Here is a 16,497-nt window from a genome sequence, read left to right on the forward strand (position 1 = left end):
ACGACAATTATCTTGACTGTCTTACTTCACCTATCCGCAGGTAGCTTTTTTTCTTTATTCGCGGAGAGATTAAATGCACGACTTTCTCCATTATTGAGGAAGAGGTGCCTTTTCCCTTTTTCCTTATCAGATGATGACCCCTTGCTACAGCAATAAATCTTTCTCTCGTGTACGTGTGTACACGCGCGTGGAAGATGCGCCTTTCTCTCAAGACGACTACGGTCCTTTCACTATACACTATCGTAGCCGCCCCGGGTGACGCAAATTCTAGGAGTTTGCATCTCTTCAAGCCGTGAAACGATGTTGCGAAACAACTATATAGTAGCAGCGCCTAGGATTCGAAAGTGGCACTGCGAGTGGTGCACCTTTTTTTTCTAAGGGAAGACGCGTAATTAGGACCGGGAGCTGCACAAACCATTTTTATTCTTTTTTGCGAGAAGCTTATACATGATGAATGGATAAATCCTGAGTGAGCACTGATATTGACCGGTATGAATTTTTTATAAATTGAAAAATAGTTTTCGGTTTGAGATGAGGATTGTTTATTAATTTTTATTTTTTAGTATAGAAAAGGCTATTACGTCGGGAAAAGATAATAAAACAACGACTTCCCGAAAAACCAATGTGAATGAAAAATTAGTAAATAAGCGAGAGAAAGAGAGAGAGAGAGAGAGAGAGAGAGAGAGAGAGAGAGAGAGAGAGAGAGAGAGAGAGAGAGAGAGAGAGATTACGTGTAATGGAAAATCGCTGTGAAAAATTCTCATTAGTGTCTCATAACAAACTACATGGTAGCACTGCACGTGAGTGCGAAGGCAAAAACTGATTTGAGATAATTATGGTGATGCCATCGCCGGAGCATAAATTGATACTTTTGCAACGACTATAAATTAGAATATAAGCTTGAGCACAAGGAAGGAGTTACAGTTTACATAGCGAATTTTGTGTTCGCTCCAGGATGAACATTTCCGGTGAAATTGAAAAACTACAATCACAAATCAGCATATTTATAACGTCGATTCTAAATCGATCAAAACTCAACGGGAATTATTTCCCGTCAATCAAATATTTATACGATTCGACATAGCCCGTGCATATAATGATTAAGCGCGCGCGCGCGGAGAGTTTATTAACCATAAAACAAAAAGCAGTTCTCCAGGAAAAGTTGAGCAATTAAAGGTAAGCTGCAGCGGCGAAATTGACGCTATTGCAGCGCATTTTGCGCGAATTAAATCATTATAATCTCGTCCGACGTTGTGACTCAATGCTGCAACCAAAGAAAGTTTGGCCCAATTACTTCAGACGCGCTCTTTCTCATTTATTTCATTTCAGTTGCAGAAAATCTGCAACGCTGAGATTCTGCATGATGAACTCTCGAGGTGCGAGGATTTTCTGACTCTTTTCAGAAAAATTCATTGTTTTTTTGTATTTGCTGATGATTATTACACGTTATTTATTTGTATTTACTAATTGATTATTACAATTAATATCAAAGAATCGTAACTGCTGCTGAAAATTCAATATTGAATAGTTATTTTCGACATACATATAAATTAATATTTTAATAATTATTCTAATGTTCTTATTGATCAAGCCTCTGTATTATCTGAAAAGATGTATGTTCATATAACTAACTAAACAAAATAAATTTTGTATTTACAGCAGTAAATCACATCTACTTCACACATTTCTACTGCTCTATAGAATTAAAAACTTGAGAGAAATATAGATTTAGAAAATTTAATGCATAATTGACTGTAAAGTTATTGTTGTAAAGATTAAATTGTATTCAGAAAATAAATAGAAAATGTAGATATTGTTCGTTTAAGGAAACAATAAATAAATGTGCAGATGAATTCATTCTAAATAAATACAATTCTAAAAAAATAAAGATAAATTGTATTAAGACGAAGAAAAAATTATTTATTATTCTTTGTACAATTTTGTAAAAAATAAATTATTAATATTCTTCAAATTCATCACACCATTTTTATCAGTTATGAATACAGCATTCATTCATTAGTTATATACATTGTTTTGGAATGTTTATCTCATCATCCAAGGATTAGTTTCACAAATATTGTAACGAGATTGATGAAAATCAAAGGTACTAAAACAATTAATATATATATTAGTTGATGAATGGAATGATATTGGATAATTAAGATTAAAGTACTTACTTCTCATAACTGTACGTATTGATCTGAGTAGATTTAAGATTTGTGATTTAATAGTTGGAGGTTCTCCAAATCCCTGAATATTTTGGTTTGCACCCCAGCCATCTACAAAAAAATTATTTTATTTGTAACAGATGTAAGAAACACTATAAAATCAGCAAGTGTTTGCAAAAATTACAATGTCAAGTAACAATATTTACATAAATTATAAAACATAAACAGTAATGATTCAAATGTAATTTTCATCTTGCATGTTAACTAAAAAAAGTTGTCATTATAAACTGTGCAAAAAATATATATACACAACTAATATTTTAAATTTGAATAAGATTTTTTTAAAGTTAAAAGAAAGTAAAGACTGCTACTTATAAAATTTTTGTAATACATGAACGTTTCTCTAAATCCACAGGTGAATTATAAGACTAAAATAAAAAAATGTAGAATGACATACTAATGGTTTGCATTACATTTATGAAATTAACAAACCAAAACATAACCTCTAAACGAAACCCTAGAAATTAATGCTCTTTATGTATAATGCTCATATACATTATTTTACTTACATTTCATAAGAAATCTCTCTTCGTGCAAAATACAGGCAGCATTTAAAATTAAAAGAGTGGCTTCAAAAAGAGTCCAAAGTGTGAAAGCCATAATTTATCAGCACATACGTGGAAAATTTATATTTACATCCTCAAATTCTATTATTGAACGTGACTATGTCTTGATACCTCTTTTCAAATTTCATTTTCAGTAGTAGTTTCTTACCACCTTAATCACTGTAAAATTATGAAGTAAATCAACATAATAGTGAAAATTGTTTAAAACGTATTATTATATCTACAATGATTATGTAAATAAAATTAAAAAATTTTCTGCTATACTTCAAAAATTTTCACTGACGTAATGTGACGTCAATAATTTGTAATTGTTGGCCCGTGCGGCGGCTGCCTCACAACAGATAACCAACTTGGAAAACTCGAAATTTGACGACGTCATCACGGTGATGGTGGGCGTCATGAACTTGTACTAAGTGCCGGCTAATTAACGAACGGGGGCGAAGTTGATATCGCTCTCATAGCGCGAAATCGAATTTTTTTTACCACAACGGTTTCGACGCGACCGCGTCTTCGTATGCATGTGTGTGAAAAAGGAGAAGTGAAAATTTTCCAATTGGCTTTGTTGCATCGCGCGTATAAATGAGACTTGAGAGAGTAGGAGTCCAGAGGAAAATCACGTCCTATCATGAAATTGTAAAATTTAGTTTATCAAGAGACGTAAGAAGAAATTATCTTTGATCTGGAAATGACTTGTAATATTTAATATTATTGTGCTCAGGTATTTATCTCGTTAATGCTCGTACTATTTACATAGAAGATTGCTTATACCTATTGTATTCTCTGCTTTTGTTTACTCATTACATCCACGCAAACACTTTGCTTTTGCTCGTGTTGTTTTCACTAGTTCTGATTTTATAACCTATTATCAAATTTTAACGTTAGTATTATAAATGTTTATGTATTCAAATTTTAACTATTTTAATTTAAAAATGAAACGAATCATTATTAATAAGTGTTTAGGGAATTTCCATGAGTTTTTGTCTTTTGTATGCTTTTATCAATTTTCCAATTTTTAAGAGAAAGATTTTGTTTAACAATGAGAAATTTATAATTTTTCTCAAATCACATCCCAGTTCACATACATCAATTAATGTAGTTACTCCTAAATCAAACTATTAAGAAGTATATTTTGTTACAATCTTTCTTACCAGTGAGGAAATAAAGTTTAATGTATCCTAAAAAGGTGAACAAAATCACCTATTTAAGCAACTTCTTTGCAAGTTTAAATTGCCAAAACTAAAGCTTCAACATGCAGTCTCCTTTTTTGCCTCACACAATGGTGCATGTAATTGGCAGTTACCAGTCAAATGGACAATATCATCCTGCTATGCAAAATCACGGCTATTACAATGGCAGTCCCAATCATATTCATCCAGATTTAATTCAAATTAATCGTAATGCTTCAAATCATAGTAGACATCGCAATGGACAGGTATAAGATATAGAAATGCTTTTTATCCTGTAATTGTATGCTTCAACTAAAATATATTTCATAACTTTTTTATTAAAATATTGTATATTTTATAGCATGGAAATTATCCATTAGATCTTATTCATCAATTTAATACAGAAGCTCAAAATAGTAATTATACAGTGCATGCTATAAACAATTGGCAACATAGATTGAATTCTCCATTGAATGGACCATCTACTCCACAACGCATGAATGCATCTCATGGACTTCCCGTAACACCAATACAAGGAAAATTGAACTATAGACCAATGAGCGCAGGATCTACAAAAAAGCAAACTTGGCATAATGGTAATAAATTAGGAAAAAGGCATTCATATCATGATATACCATCACATCAAGAATCGCATAATAATAGCGACAGTAGTGTCAGTTCACGATCACCAACTCCAAACAAGCACCTCAAAAGTTCAAATACATGCACAGAAAGTTCAGATGACAAAGATTCCTTATCTTCTTTGCCGGAGCAAAAGTACAATAAGTAAGTATACTTTTTCTCATTGGTTTATTCGATAATATAGGAATTAATAGTCAATATTTTATTTTCAGAAATAAAAATTTCAGATATAATAACAATTATTACAGAGGGAATTTAGCCCCAAGTTTATCTGCTGGAAATTTGTATCAAAGCCAGCCAAACTTACGAGAATTTCCGGAATTGACCTCTCGAATTGCTACTCAAAATCACCAAAACAGAAGAAAGTATAATCCAGGTAAATTTCTTTAACAATAGTTTCTGTAACTTTAAAATAACTATCTATTATAATAATAATTTAAATTGAACAGTAAGGATCAGTCCAACGTCACAGCGACTTTACAGAGGCAAAAAAATTGGTGGAAGCATGTACACAGAAGTCAATGCTCTCCCAAAACATGTAAATTTTGTAAAATTTAGTCCAGTAGATAAATTTCTTGAAAGGTCCCACATGCTTCAGCCAAAAGAGAGGCCAAGTAATTTGCTGACAGGCTCAGTTTATGACAAATTATCAAAGGCTATATGGGAAAAGTTTGAGCAGAATCAACTGACTGAACGTACCTTTTGTCATAAAATGTACTTATGGAGATATCTTTTTTTCTTTATCAAGGTAAATATAAAATGTGATAGGATAAAGTTAATAACAGATTGAAAACTATTTTGTTTCGTTATAGACTAAATTCCCCCAGTATGGTTTGTACCTGGTAGGTTCCACACTAAATGGTTTTGGGACTGATAACAGTGATGTAGACATGTGCCTTCTTGTTAAAGAAATGGTCTATGATCAAAGGACCGAAGCTATTTATCGCTTAGGGCAAATTATGTCGTGTCTCAGAAGAAGTGGTGAGTAAAAGATGATAATGATGTAAAGTTCGTTTATTGAATGGTTTATTTTCGTTATGTACTTGATTTATAGAATACATTAGCGGCTTGGAACTAATTCAGGCTAAAGTACCAATACTGAAAATACGCGATAACAAATATAATTTGGATGTCGATTTGAACTATAATAATGTAGTTGGTATTAGAAACACTCATCTTTTACATTGTTACTCCCAAAGTAAGCTGATTTAAAGTATGACACTTGTTAAATTTACTTCTTATTAACGTCATATCTAATTTTAGTTGACTGGAGAGTCAGACCTTTAGGTATTGTTGTTAAAATGTGGGCTCAGTGTCAAAATATCAATGATGCAAGGCACATGACAATATCCAGTTACTCTTTAGTCCTTATGGTGATTCATTTCTTACAATGCGGAATTAGTCCTCCAGTTTTACCATGTTTGCATAATCTTTTCAAAACCAAATTCCATCCTCTATCGGACATTTTTCAAATTGATACTCAAGAACAACTAATTATTCCTAAAGATGCTTGGCAGGTGCAAAACATGCAAACATTAGGAGAACTTCTTATAGAGTTTTTCAAATATTATGATTCTTTCGAGTAAGTGACTTCAGTTTTATTTATTTTATCAATGTCATAATTATAATTTAAACTTTGATTTTAGTTTCGATCAGTTTGCCATTTCAATTCGTGTAGCTGATAAGATTCCGATTGAAACATGTCGGTTTGTTCGATCACTCAAGAATGATCCTCATCAGTGGAAACATCTCTGTATTGAAGGTAATTAATGTCACAATTGAACCAATGCGCGAAGATCATTGGAGTGTATGTTTTTATTTCAGAACCATTTGACTTCACCAACACAGCAAGATCTGTTTACGATCTGGTAGTGTTTCAAAAGATCAAGGATATCTTCAAAGAAACTTACAAGCGATTAAAGGAGAATAACGACCTTAGCAGTATCTTCACAAAGATTGATATCAAAGATTGATGATTTGGTTGATACGCCACATCAATGTGGCTTCGGTGATACTAATGTAAATATTAAATGAACGCGTTTATTTATTTATGTATAAAAACAAGGAGTTGTTCGAAAAATATCTTAAAAACGTCCAGTAGGACTTAATGAAATGGCACGAATAAGGAAGAAATCGGTATTATAATATCGCGTTAGAGTACACTTTCTATACATATAAATATTCGTCTTCCGAAGCTTTATTTTTTGTTATACACGATATTTAGATTATATTTTCGTCGAGGAATTCCGCAATCATTATTTTGCGCGAAGCAGGAAGTATGCCTAGTTTCGGTATGAACGAATCGTACATCTATTTTTTGATAAAGAAACATTTTGATGATTGTTGCATTTATTCAACTAAAATCTCGTTTATCGACCATCATGAGACGAATGAAGGCCGATAATACGAAGCTAATTTTTTATTTATAAGCTTCATGCACAAACAAAAAGTAATACTTTTAGGTGAGATTTTAGAGCAATAAATTTATCTCAAAATAATAAAATCTTGATATAAAGAAGAGGAACAAATCGACCGAAAAATGTAACATAAATTAATAAATATAATAATGAGATGGCTTTAGTTTGATCAACAACTTATAATTTTTTTTACAGAAATAACGTTGGATCGAACTTGTGTGAGTGTCTTTGTGTTTCTTTACGTAATTAAATTAATTATTATTAGCTTGAAAAAAAAATTTAAAAAAAGTTAAAAATCGTAAATCTTCGGTAAATAAACATATTTAAAAAAGTAATTAAAATAAAAAAAAATTCATTTGTAAGTTTGGATTAAGTTAGAATTATTTGAATGAACGTTTGAAATAACTGCAGCTTAAAAATTTTGCCGTAAAAAGAATAAAATTGAACATTTCTTATGACCAAAAATTAACAATTGCAGATGTATGTTAGTATATCACTTATTGTAAATATACTTACAAGTTATTCTTCATTTCTCGAAACACATCCGAATCCGCTGCGGTGATAAATTAACGTAGGCTCAATACACATCAAAAATATTTTCTGTATGTGCATCTAGTATTTGTAAACAACTTTGACTGATGCACGGTTTTATTGGAATAGTTGCATATGAAAAAAACTTGTACATCTTATATGTAACAATCCAAGTATCTTTAGTTTCCTAACGTAATTGGTGAATTTATATTAAGGTACTAAATTGTTGAAAACTACACAAAATTCATCCATTTTCATTTTCAAATAGATAAGTTAAGTTTTTTAGATTTCTAACTTCTCAAAATTTCTAAATAACGACAATAACAAATAGCAATAGCTTTCACGTTAAAAAAGTTACGGAACTAAAAAATTTACAACTTAAGTGAAGTGTTCAACAGTTTATTTATCATTTATCAACTAAAAACTTCTCAACAATTTAGTACATCATTATTGTTTAAACAAGTTATCTCTTGTCATCTCTGAGAAACTTTGTTTAAAATTTATCCTCTGAATACTATCAAGAGAGAAAATTATATTTATATAAACTGTGTGACATCTAAAGAAGCATTCCCCCATTCGCTTCAAATATTTCAACAACCGCTACGATAGTGCAGATTTAATCATGTAATTTGAAAACATTGTCACACAGTTACAATCAGCCTAATCAAAATAAAAGTGAAATTATTTGTGATTAAAAGGGCAAACCTTTGATAAAATTATCTGTGATGATTGTGCCATAATATATTATAAAAACTTAGTTAATTATTGCTTAATTATATAAACTTTAAGTTCAATTTATAACGAAATTGCGTTTGCCCTTTTGAATATTTTTGTAGAACCCACTTCCTGTAATAAAAATCAAAATCAATTTGTATGTATACATACACTACATGGTTTTAAAGTCAAATTTAAATTTAGTGGACCCTATCAATTTTGTTAAATATAGAAAATTTCTACGTACCCACATAATATTTATCAGATAATAAATTGTAATATGTTGAAACATGAATTCGGAAAATGATTATTGTATCTAATAAATTAATATTTTCACAGGAATTTAGTGGTTTTTTTATTTAAAATAAATATTTAAAATTTAGGAATTCGATTATAATTATTAAAAATTTATTAAAATAAAAAATTAACATTATCGTTAGAGTCTCAAATTAAATTTATTGGTACAAGAGATTACAATAAATTTTTCAAAATTTTGTACAATCTGCATATAGTAATGTTTAGTTCATCATTTAAATAAAAACAGAAAACCAATAATTTTAGGCTTGACAACATCTGCGCAAAATTTTTTTTCTGTGTGTGATTTAGATAATACCTAACATTTAGATTGTACGTAAAATTAACGCATTCCAAGGTTTGAACAGTAATAGAGAAATGTCATTTCATACGTGTAACCAAGCAGATTTACAGAAATAAGAGCAAAATTCTTTAATTTGTATCTCCTATTGAATACAAAGAAATAACTTAGATTGTTTTTAATAACTCACTAGATTAAAAAATATTTTATTTATCCAGTGAAACTAGCGATATTAATAAAGTAGAATAGTAAAACCAAAAATATAAAACTTTCTTATTTTTTTTTTACTTTTTTTTCAACTAACGTATAATTTTTATTTTATTGATTTTTATTTTCTCAAATGAAGGAATAATTTAAAAAAATATCTTGAGCTCATGATTTCGTCCAATAAGAAAAAATACTACACGTATATATATCAAGACTATTATTTTTATAATTCAAAACTTCGTTATTAGGTAATGTCATTCTGAAATATAATTTTACATAGATAACAAGAAAAATGTTTTAAAAAGGAAACGATAGAAAAATTTAGTATCATGAATGGGTAACACAATAAAATTTTACTGCTCGGTATGATAAATGTAATCTTTCTTGTTAGATGTGAGGCTGAAGATATATTTTTCGTTCTCACGTATTTGATTAAACGAAGTTCCTCAAAATTATTCCGTCATTGTTCAATTTAACTTCACAAGCTTAAAGAAATCCTCGATCTTAAAATTTTCTTTTAGGCTTCTATTATGAACATTTGTTAACGCGCGTAACCAGTGTCATATTAACATTGAATCATTATCCGTCATTTGTTTTTTCCCTTACTTAGTTTAAAAACGTTTCGTTTCTAATCCCAGTATCAACTCCGCTATGTGAAACGGTGATTAATCCCTTACCCTTGTCTCCAATTTTCTCATCGAGTCAAATAGAGACCGAGAGAGAATCCACAAGAAAAAACATATTTTCCCTTCTGTATTTATTACTGTTTTTCCTATTTTTTGTATTTCTTATTTTTTTTTATTTTAGACGATTGTTTTATATCTCGTCATTACTGTTAAAAAACCTCGTCTCTTTTTCTGTTTGTTTTTGTTTCAAACAAGAGAAATGTCCAAAACATTAGTTGACGTCTTTTTTCGTTTGTTTTTTTTACAAACTCGCAAAACGTGTTTACGTGTATGGAACTCCCTCTCACGTAGAGTTTTGGTTTGGATCATATTTACCGTTTCTCGCGCGCAGTTACAGAGTGATTTGATTGTTATTTTGTTTTATCCGTTTGCTTGTCGATGAAGATTTGATCTCGAAACTATCTCGAGCTTTCTCAGTCGCTCCCGCGACGCTGTTGCATGGCGAATGCATTGCTTAGCCACATTGAATTAGCTCAATACGGTTGGGAGAACTGGCCTCCTATTTGCGATTGCCCGGACTGATAGAAACCTAAATTTTCAGAATAATACCGATAATTTAATTATGTTTCTGTGCAATTTTTCGTCGAAAAATCTTTTCATTCATATATGCAATTACTCACCACTACGGTCTCCTTGATAAGTCGAGTCTTGGGACAGCAAACCGTCCATCTGCGACTGAAATTCTCCGACGGCAAACGAGTCTTGTGACAGCTCAGCTTGCGACAATCCTGGCTGAGACAGACTGAAACCAGGCTGTGACATACCTTGTGTTGTACCTTGAGTCAGTGGCAATCCTGGCTGGCTGTATGGTTGCGTGTTCTGATCTGATTGACTAAGTTTACCAAGACGTGGTCCTCCGCTAACTTTGTTACCTAAGAGAAATTTTCAATTAAAATTGTTCTAGAAATTAATTTCAAAAGAATCATGTTTTAATGATTTTACCTTTCATGTTATTACCACGTCGCATACGTTGGTTCTGTCGAGCTTGCAATGCCTGCTGGTGTTGATTATAGAACCGTGGTGGAACGTGTGCCATGTTCATGAACATACCTACAGGTACGGGTACATTGTTCATAGCTGCTTGTGCTCGCTCAGGACTGATGTAACTGATGGTGTCGTGAGTACGACTGAAGATATCAATTGGTACGTTTCGCTGATAATAAGGATTGTGTGCTTGTGCGCCATTTACTTGAGCACCAGATCTTCATTCATAAGAAATATTTTGTTAATATCGAATTCAAATACTTATTTATATCTGCTTAAAGTAGTTATAAGTAAATCATTTTCACCTGTCGTAAACGGAACCAGGAATAATAGCTTCCCTGGCATCATACATGGAGGTAGACATGAAGTGCGATCCTGGATTGGCGGCGTTCACAAGTTTCTTTGGTTTGGCAAATTGTATCATCGATTCTTTAAGATTATTCAATGGGCCTTCAACCAGCACTTTTTGTTCCTTATAGAAGCTCAGCAAATGGTTCCAAAGAGGCTGCTTCGACAACACTTTTGGATTTCCAACGATGATGATCCCGTACTTCGCTCTAGTTAAGGCTACATTCAATCTTCTTGGATCGTTTAAGAAACCTGCAATTTCAAAATGTTAAAATACACTTCTCAAATACTAACTCAAGTTTTCCTGAAAACTTGTACTTACCTATCCCCTGGTGTTCATTAGACCTTACACACGACATAATAATGATATCCTTTTCTCTACCCTGGAAGGCATCAACACTGGCTACTTCAATTTCCTGGTATAGCTGCGAATGTAGAGATCCTTGATACTGCATGTACTGTACAAGATAAGCACGTTGACCCTCGTAAGGGGTGATAACACCGATTTGTTCAGGTTTCACTCCACAACGTAAGAAACGCGTCGTGATCTTCTCTACATTCGATGCTTCAGTTCTATTCAAGTAAGATGTACCGCTGCCAGCGATTTCCTCTTGTCCTTGAGTTACGTAGAAGAACATAGGCTTATCGGGTACTGGCCAAGGGAAGTCGATTTTCACAAGCTTACGCTCGTCTGCGCATACACCATTTTGCAGCGAACCTTCGTAAAAAAAGTTCGATGGGAATCTGAAAGATGAAGTAATTAAACATCAATTATAATAAATAGCTCTCTAAGTCTGTTTTTATAATAAATTCAAAGTTTTTATTACATACCTCGATAAATCTGGATGCATACGATATTGCACTTCAAGCCTAAACGGTCGAATTCCAAGTACAACGAGTCTTTCAAAGAGCGATTGCGAGAGTCCGGCACGCGCGGCTTTTTTACACATGACCACGGGTCCAAGCTGGCAGTGATCACCCACAAGGATAAGCTGCTTGGCTCCCAGCACTACCGGCACCATACATTCGGGCTCTGTAGCTTGCATACTCTCATCGATCAAAATGGAGTGAAATTTCAACCGGTGCAAGCGAGGATCACCTGCACCCACGCATGTACAACAAATTACATCGGCTGCTTCGAGTAATTCCTTTTCAGCTGCCTTTTTCAAAAGTCTAAAATGAAACGAATAACAATGTATTAAATAACTGATTAATGAAAATAAATGAAATAATAGTTTATAACTATTTAAAATCGAAAATGAACCTGTATCTCTTTTCATCTATACTAGACAACTCTCCAGTTTCATCTTTCAATTGTTGAAGCTTCTGTAGTTCCGTATTAGTTTCCATATTCTTAATCTGATTGTGCAGAGCCAGAAAACTAACTGGCGAATCGATAGCTTCCCTCGACTTGGCACACAATCTCACCACTTTTAAATTACTCTTGTGAATCTTCTCAGTGAGCTGATCGACAGCAGTATTGGACGGTGCACAAACAAGAACTGGGCCACCGTTTTGCTTAACAAGTTGGTAAACAATAGTGGCACTGGTGACGGTTTTACCAGTTCCTGGAGGTCCTTGAATAAGGGACAAAGGACGTTGAATTGCATGTTTTACGGCATAGACTTGCGAACGATTGAGATCAGGCAAGTTCGGTGCGCTAAAGTGCTTGGGCAAGTGACAACGGAAAAGCACCTCTTCGACTTCGTGACCGAGGAGTCGATGGTAAATGTAGGCCGAGACTGAGCTGTCGTCAACTGCGAATTTACGCAGTGCCAGTTGCATTCTGAGGAAAATAATTATCATTGATGATTACGACTGAAATTAGATTTTTCAAATGATTATTTATGATACTAACCGATCAAAACTAGTACTCTTCCAAATAAAATCAACTACAAAGTTGCTGGTACATTCAATGGGTGCGCCCGAATTATTCTTCAGCTCAATACCAACTTCTTCGCCATAATTATCGGGAATTTTAATGACGTGACCGATACCCGACCAAGGTTTATGTAATTCACCTAGATATCTCAGTCTCAATTCGTCACCGTGCATAAGTTTCATATCTCCGTCAGTTTTCGCTAGCATGAAATATGCTATCGTCTTCTTATTCAAACCTACGTCCCAACGTACTTCGATATTTTCCTGTGTCTGCGATTCTTTCAAACGCTTATCGTAATCCGCCTCGAGTTTCACCTACCGAGAAAAATAGCGTATGAATTATTTTACACGTCGTCTTAGTTGTATTTAAACATTTTTTGTGTTACGTACAAGTGGTCCAAATATATTCTGATATTGATAGCCGTCTTCGTAACGAAGTAACACTTGTTGTGGTTCCTCGTCTACACCAGGCTTCTCAAGATCTTGGAAAGTGGCGTCAACATTATCACGCCACAACTCCTCAAGCTTATTTATTTGTTGGGCTGAGATTTGACGGGCTCGAAGCTGCTCTTGTTCTGACGGTATTTTTACGAGCCACGAGAGAAAACTACGGTCTTCTATCAAAGGCTTCCATTGTTCTTGATCCCTGAGTGAATGCAAAGGTTTATTTGTAATGTAATATGCATGTTTTTTACAGAACATGTAATAGATATTTTTAATTACCAATTCATGTCTTTTAAAGAGCTTTGCGCTGCACATGGTTGACGACATAATAAAACTACTACCGAATCTGCTTTTGCTGGTATAAAACCAAGAACGAAAACGTTCCTCACTGCACATGAGTAACATTCCAATATAGTTTCTCCTAAAGGTCCATCCCTGATTTAAAAAGAAATACACTTTGATTAATTAAAGGGAACAAATATTTGTATCCATATAAATAAATTAATTATTTTAAATGTTATGCAGTAGTTATTTTAAATGAAAAATGATCAAATGGATCATCATGAGTTATATTTATGTTGTGTATTTTCAATTATTTTGAAAGTACATTTGATTGTTTATGTAAATTTTTTTATAAAAAAATGCAAGGGTTTTACAAAAGTAATTTAGAATGATATACATGTACAGCTATAAACTTTTGAATAATTATAAATTTTTGTTTTCTTGAATTGCGTAGCATTTGCAACATGTGACTTTGTGAGCTATAATCAAGAGTGATACAGTGAAATGAAGACAACTGAAGCTACCATATCATACAATTATTGCTCTTGCTTATACTTGTTTCTCGTGAGTATGAGTCTGGTTTTATAATAATTAAAATGTTCTAATGTCAATCTCTATACAACTAAATTACTTCTGTAAAATGTAATCTTATGTTTAAGTAGTAGATGCCAAATTAAAAATCAGTTATAAAGCACCAACATTTGTATTTATTTTCACAAACCCACTGTCTTTCAACTAATTAATTAAATGTTAGATTATTTTAATTAGAACTGTTCTTTGGAACTTTTGTATTACCTGTGCAAAGTAACTTCTTTATGCTTAGCACGAACTAAGTGATTGATAATGTGAGATCCAGATGTATTGCCTCTGCCATTACAGAACCACTTACGACAAACGTTACACATTACCACACAAGATGCTTCATGGATACCACAATATTTACAAGCATGCTCTGGTAGATCTCGATTATAATAAGCTTCTTCTTCTTCTTCTTCAAATTGAAGTTCTGCTAAATTGTGAGCTGCACCAGATATTTTCAGGTCCAATGCTGATGGACCAACTGATCCATTAATCTATTAAATTGAAAAATTTTTTATTTCTTCAAAATTCAAATATATTATTTCAATAAGAGTCAAGTTAAAATAGTCTTTTACAGGAAAATAGTGATTTTGATTGCATATGAATACAGTCAAGTGTGGCAGTTATCTCAAGGCTAAAAAAGTTATTACCTAGATAAGAATTGCATATACTAGTGCATCATAAAATACAACAATTATAGCTCATAGAAATAGCAATGTTGAAGTTGTTTATAAATCAAAGTTTAGTAAATATTACTTTACAGATTTTCAAACGTAATTTAATTATTTTACAATTTTACGACTTTCAAGCTGTTTACATGTTTATTATTAAATATTTTAAATATCTTATTATTATATTGGCATGAGAGAATATGGCAATAAATACATTTTTTCCACTGATTTAAAATAAACATAGCAAGTCATACAAAATTGCTCATTTTATAATTTTTTTTGGCACACTCGAGATACAAGAAGAATCACATAAAACTTCTATTATGTTAATCATTCGTCAAAACATTGCTGAATGATTCATATTTTTATTGATTAGAAATTTTTTTCAAATACTCACAAATGGTATGAGTGTTACAAAATCTATTGAAATCGTACAAGCTAATATCAATTAGCTTTTTATCAGGTTTGACAATAAATATTTATGCTTATCGTGAAAAATTAAAAAATATATAATAATTATTTAGACGTAAATCATGAAGTTACCATAGTAATAACATTTTTTTAATAGTTCACACTAATGAGATTGTAATATAAAATAGATCTCAAGCAAGTTTGGAACTTTATCTTAGACAGACGCACGCCCCTTACACAACAATGACATGCGCTCCATCGAAAGTAATTACCTACGTCAATATTTCATCCTATTAAGATCTATTTAATACCTATCAAGTAAAATATAATGTTTTGAGTCTACAAAATTCTCAATACTTGAAATTCTTGGCATCAACTAGCTAAGGCTCTAGAAGCGAGAAGAAAAAAATTTGAGGTTAGAACGAGTAAGTGACCGCATGGTTAGCGCTTAGCAGCACAAATCAACATAATTTTTTATCATGAATATAAAATATAATATTCATAATTTCGCACGACCTATCTCAATTCAAGGTCAAACAAACTTACCTGGACGGGTTGGCTCTGTTGATTGGCTTGGGCTTGATCATGCTGAGACGCTTGGGTCTGGCTGGGCGACGGTAGTGTAAAGTCAGTGAAGTCAAATTCGCTGCCCTGGGTATCCGCTCCGATGAGATCAGCTTCCTCGGTGTCCAGGAAGGTGAGCGTTTGGCTACTCGGCCCATACGCGTCCACGCTCATCTTTATGATGCATGCACTGCTGCTGCTGCTTCGACGGAGGTCTATACTGCACTGTGCGATCTGATGATTACGCGACACCACTCCGTGACGCGCGACGACAGCGCACACAGACGACCGGCGGATTTCCGGCCAGTTGCAAGTACATAGACACAAGCATATACATACACGTGGGTTAACTGAGAGAGAAAAAGTAATAAGAGAAAAAGAGAGAGAGGCCCCTTTAAATGACGACCGTGTGCGTTATTGAAAAGTAATTGATGCAGGACACCACAACATCATCGACGAAAACATTGACGATGTTTTATGTTATGCTGCCTGAGTAAAGTAGTATACACGAGACGAGGATTAATGAATTGTAGTCGTAGCCAGAAAGAGACGAAAAGTCGCTCGTTGGACTGATTCGAGAT

General features: G+C 32.9%; 3 protein-coding genes across 7 annotated transcripts; 1 reads left to right on the forward strand and 2 right to left on the reverse strand.

Annotated features, from left to right (window-relative positions):
* Positions 1-1,900: 1,900 nt before the first annotated feature.
* LOC131669327 (immediate early response 3-interacting protein 1) lies at positions 1,901-3,194 on the reverse strand. Of its 3 annotated transcripts, none has more exons than XM_058944130.1 (4): positions 3,078-3,194; positions 2,738-2,953; positions 2,178-2,279; positions 1,901-2,107 (listed from the first exon to the last, which is right to left on the reverse strand). In XM_058944130.1, exons 2-4 carry the CDS (start codon positions 2,826-2,828, stop codon positions 2,052-2,054), a joined length of 249 nt encoding a protein of 82 aa, XP_058800113.1. In that variant the 5' UTR covers positions 2,829-2,953; positions 3,078-3,194; the 3' UTR covers positions 1,901-2,051. The 3 variants fall into 3 exon arrangements, with proteins under 3 accessions (XP_058800113.1, XP_058800111.1, XP_058800112.1); XM_058944128.1 differs by having other exon boundaries at positions 3,059-3,189; XM_058944129.1 differs by lacking the exon at positions 3,078-3,194 and having other exon boundaries at positions 2,738-3,020.
* On the forward strand, positions 3,193-7,613 carry LOC131669326 (poly(A) RNA polymerase gld-2 homolog A-like). 3 transcript variants are annotated; one of them, XM_058944123.1, is made up of 10 exons: positions 3,193-3,512; positions 3,946-4,226; positions 4,322-4,746; positions 4,815-4,978; positions 5,052-5,350; positions 5,415-5,583; positions 5,657-5,800; positions 5,866-6,184; positions 6,249-6,364; positions 6,427-7,613. In XM_058944123.1, exons 2-10 carry the CDS (start codon positions 4,044-4,046, stop codon positions 6,573-6,575), a joined length of 1,968 nt encoding a protein of 655 aa, XP_058800106.1. In that variant the 5' UTR covers positions 3,193-3,512; positions 3,946-4,043; the 3' UTR covers positions 6,576-7,613. The 3 variants fall into 3 exon arrangements, with proteins under 3 accessions (XP_058800106.1, XP_058800109.1, XP_058800110.1); XM_058944126.1 differs by having other exon boundaries at positions 4,050-4,226; XM_058944127.1 differs by having other exon boundaries at positions 4,091-4,226.
* A 1,037-nt stretch (positions 7,614-8,650) lies between these two features.
* On the reverse strand, positions 8,651-16,134 carry LOC131669325 (regulator of nonsense transcripts 1). Its single transcript, XM_058944122.1, has 12 exons — positions 15,899-16,134; positions 14,487-14,764; positions 13,689-13,844; positions 13,356-13,611; positions 12,943-13,280; positions 12,349-12,870; positions 11,916-12,257; positions 11,407-11,828; positions 11,042-11,336; positions 10,695-10,954; positions 10,373-10,624; positions 8,651-10,281 (listed from the first exon to the last, which is right to left on the reverse strand). Exons 1-12 carry the CDS (start codon positions 16,088-16,090, stop codon positions 10,226-10,228), a joined length of 3,369 nt encoding a protein of 1,122 aa, XP_058800105.1. The 5' UTR covers positions 16,091-16,134; the 3' UTR covers positions 8,651-10,225.
* Positions 16,135-16,497: the final 363 nt, after the last annotated feature.

The sequence above is a fragment of the Phymastichus coffea genome, unplaced genomic scaffold (assembly GCF_024137745.1).
Source record: "Phymastichus coffea isolate CEN01 unplaced genomic scaffold, Cenicafe_Pcof_1.1 PCOF00092, whole genome shotgun sequence".
NCBI lineage: Eukaryota > Metazoa > Arthropoda > Insecta > Hymenoptera > Eulophidae > Phymastichus > Phymastichus coffea.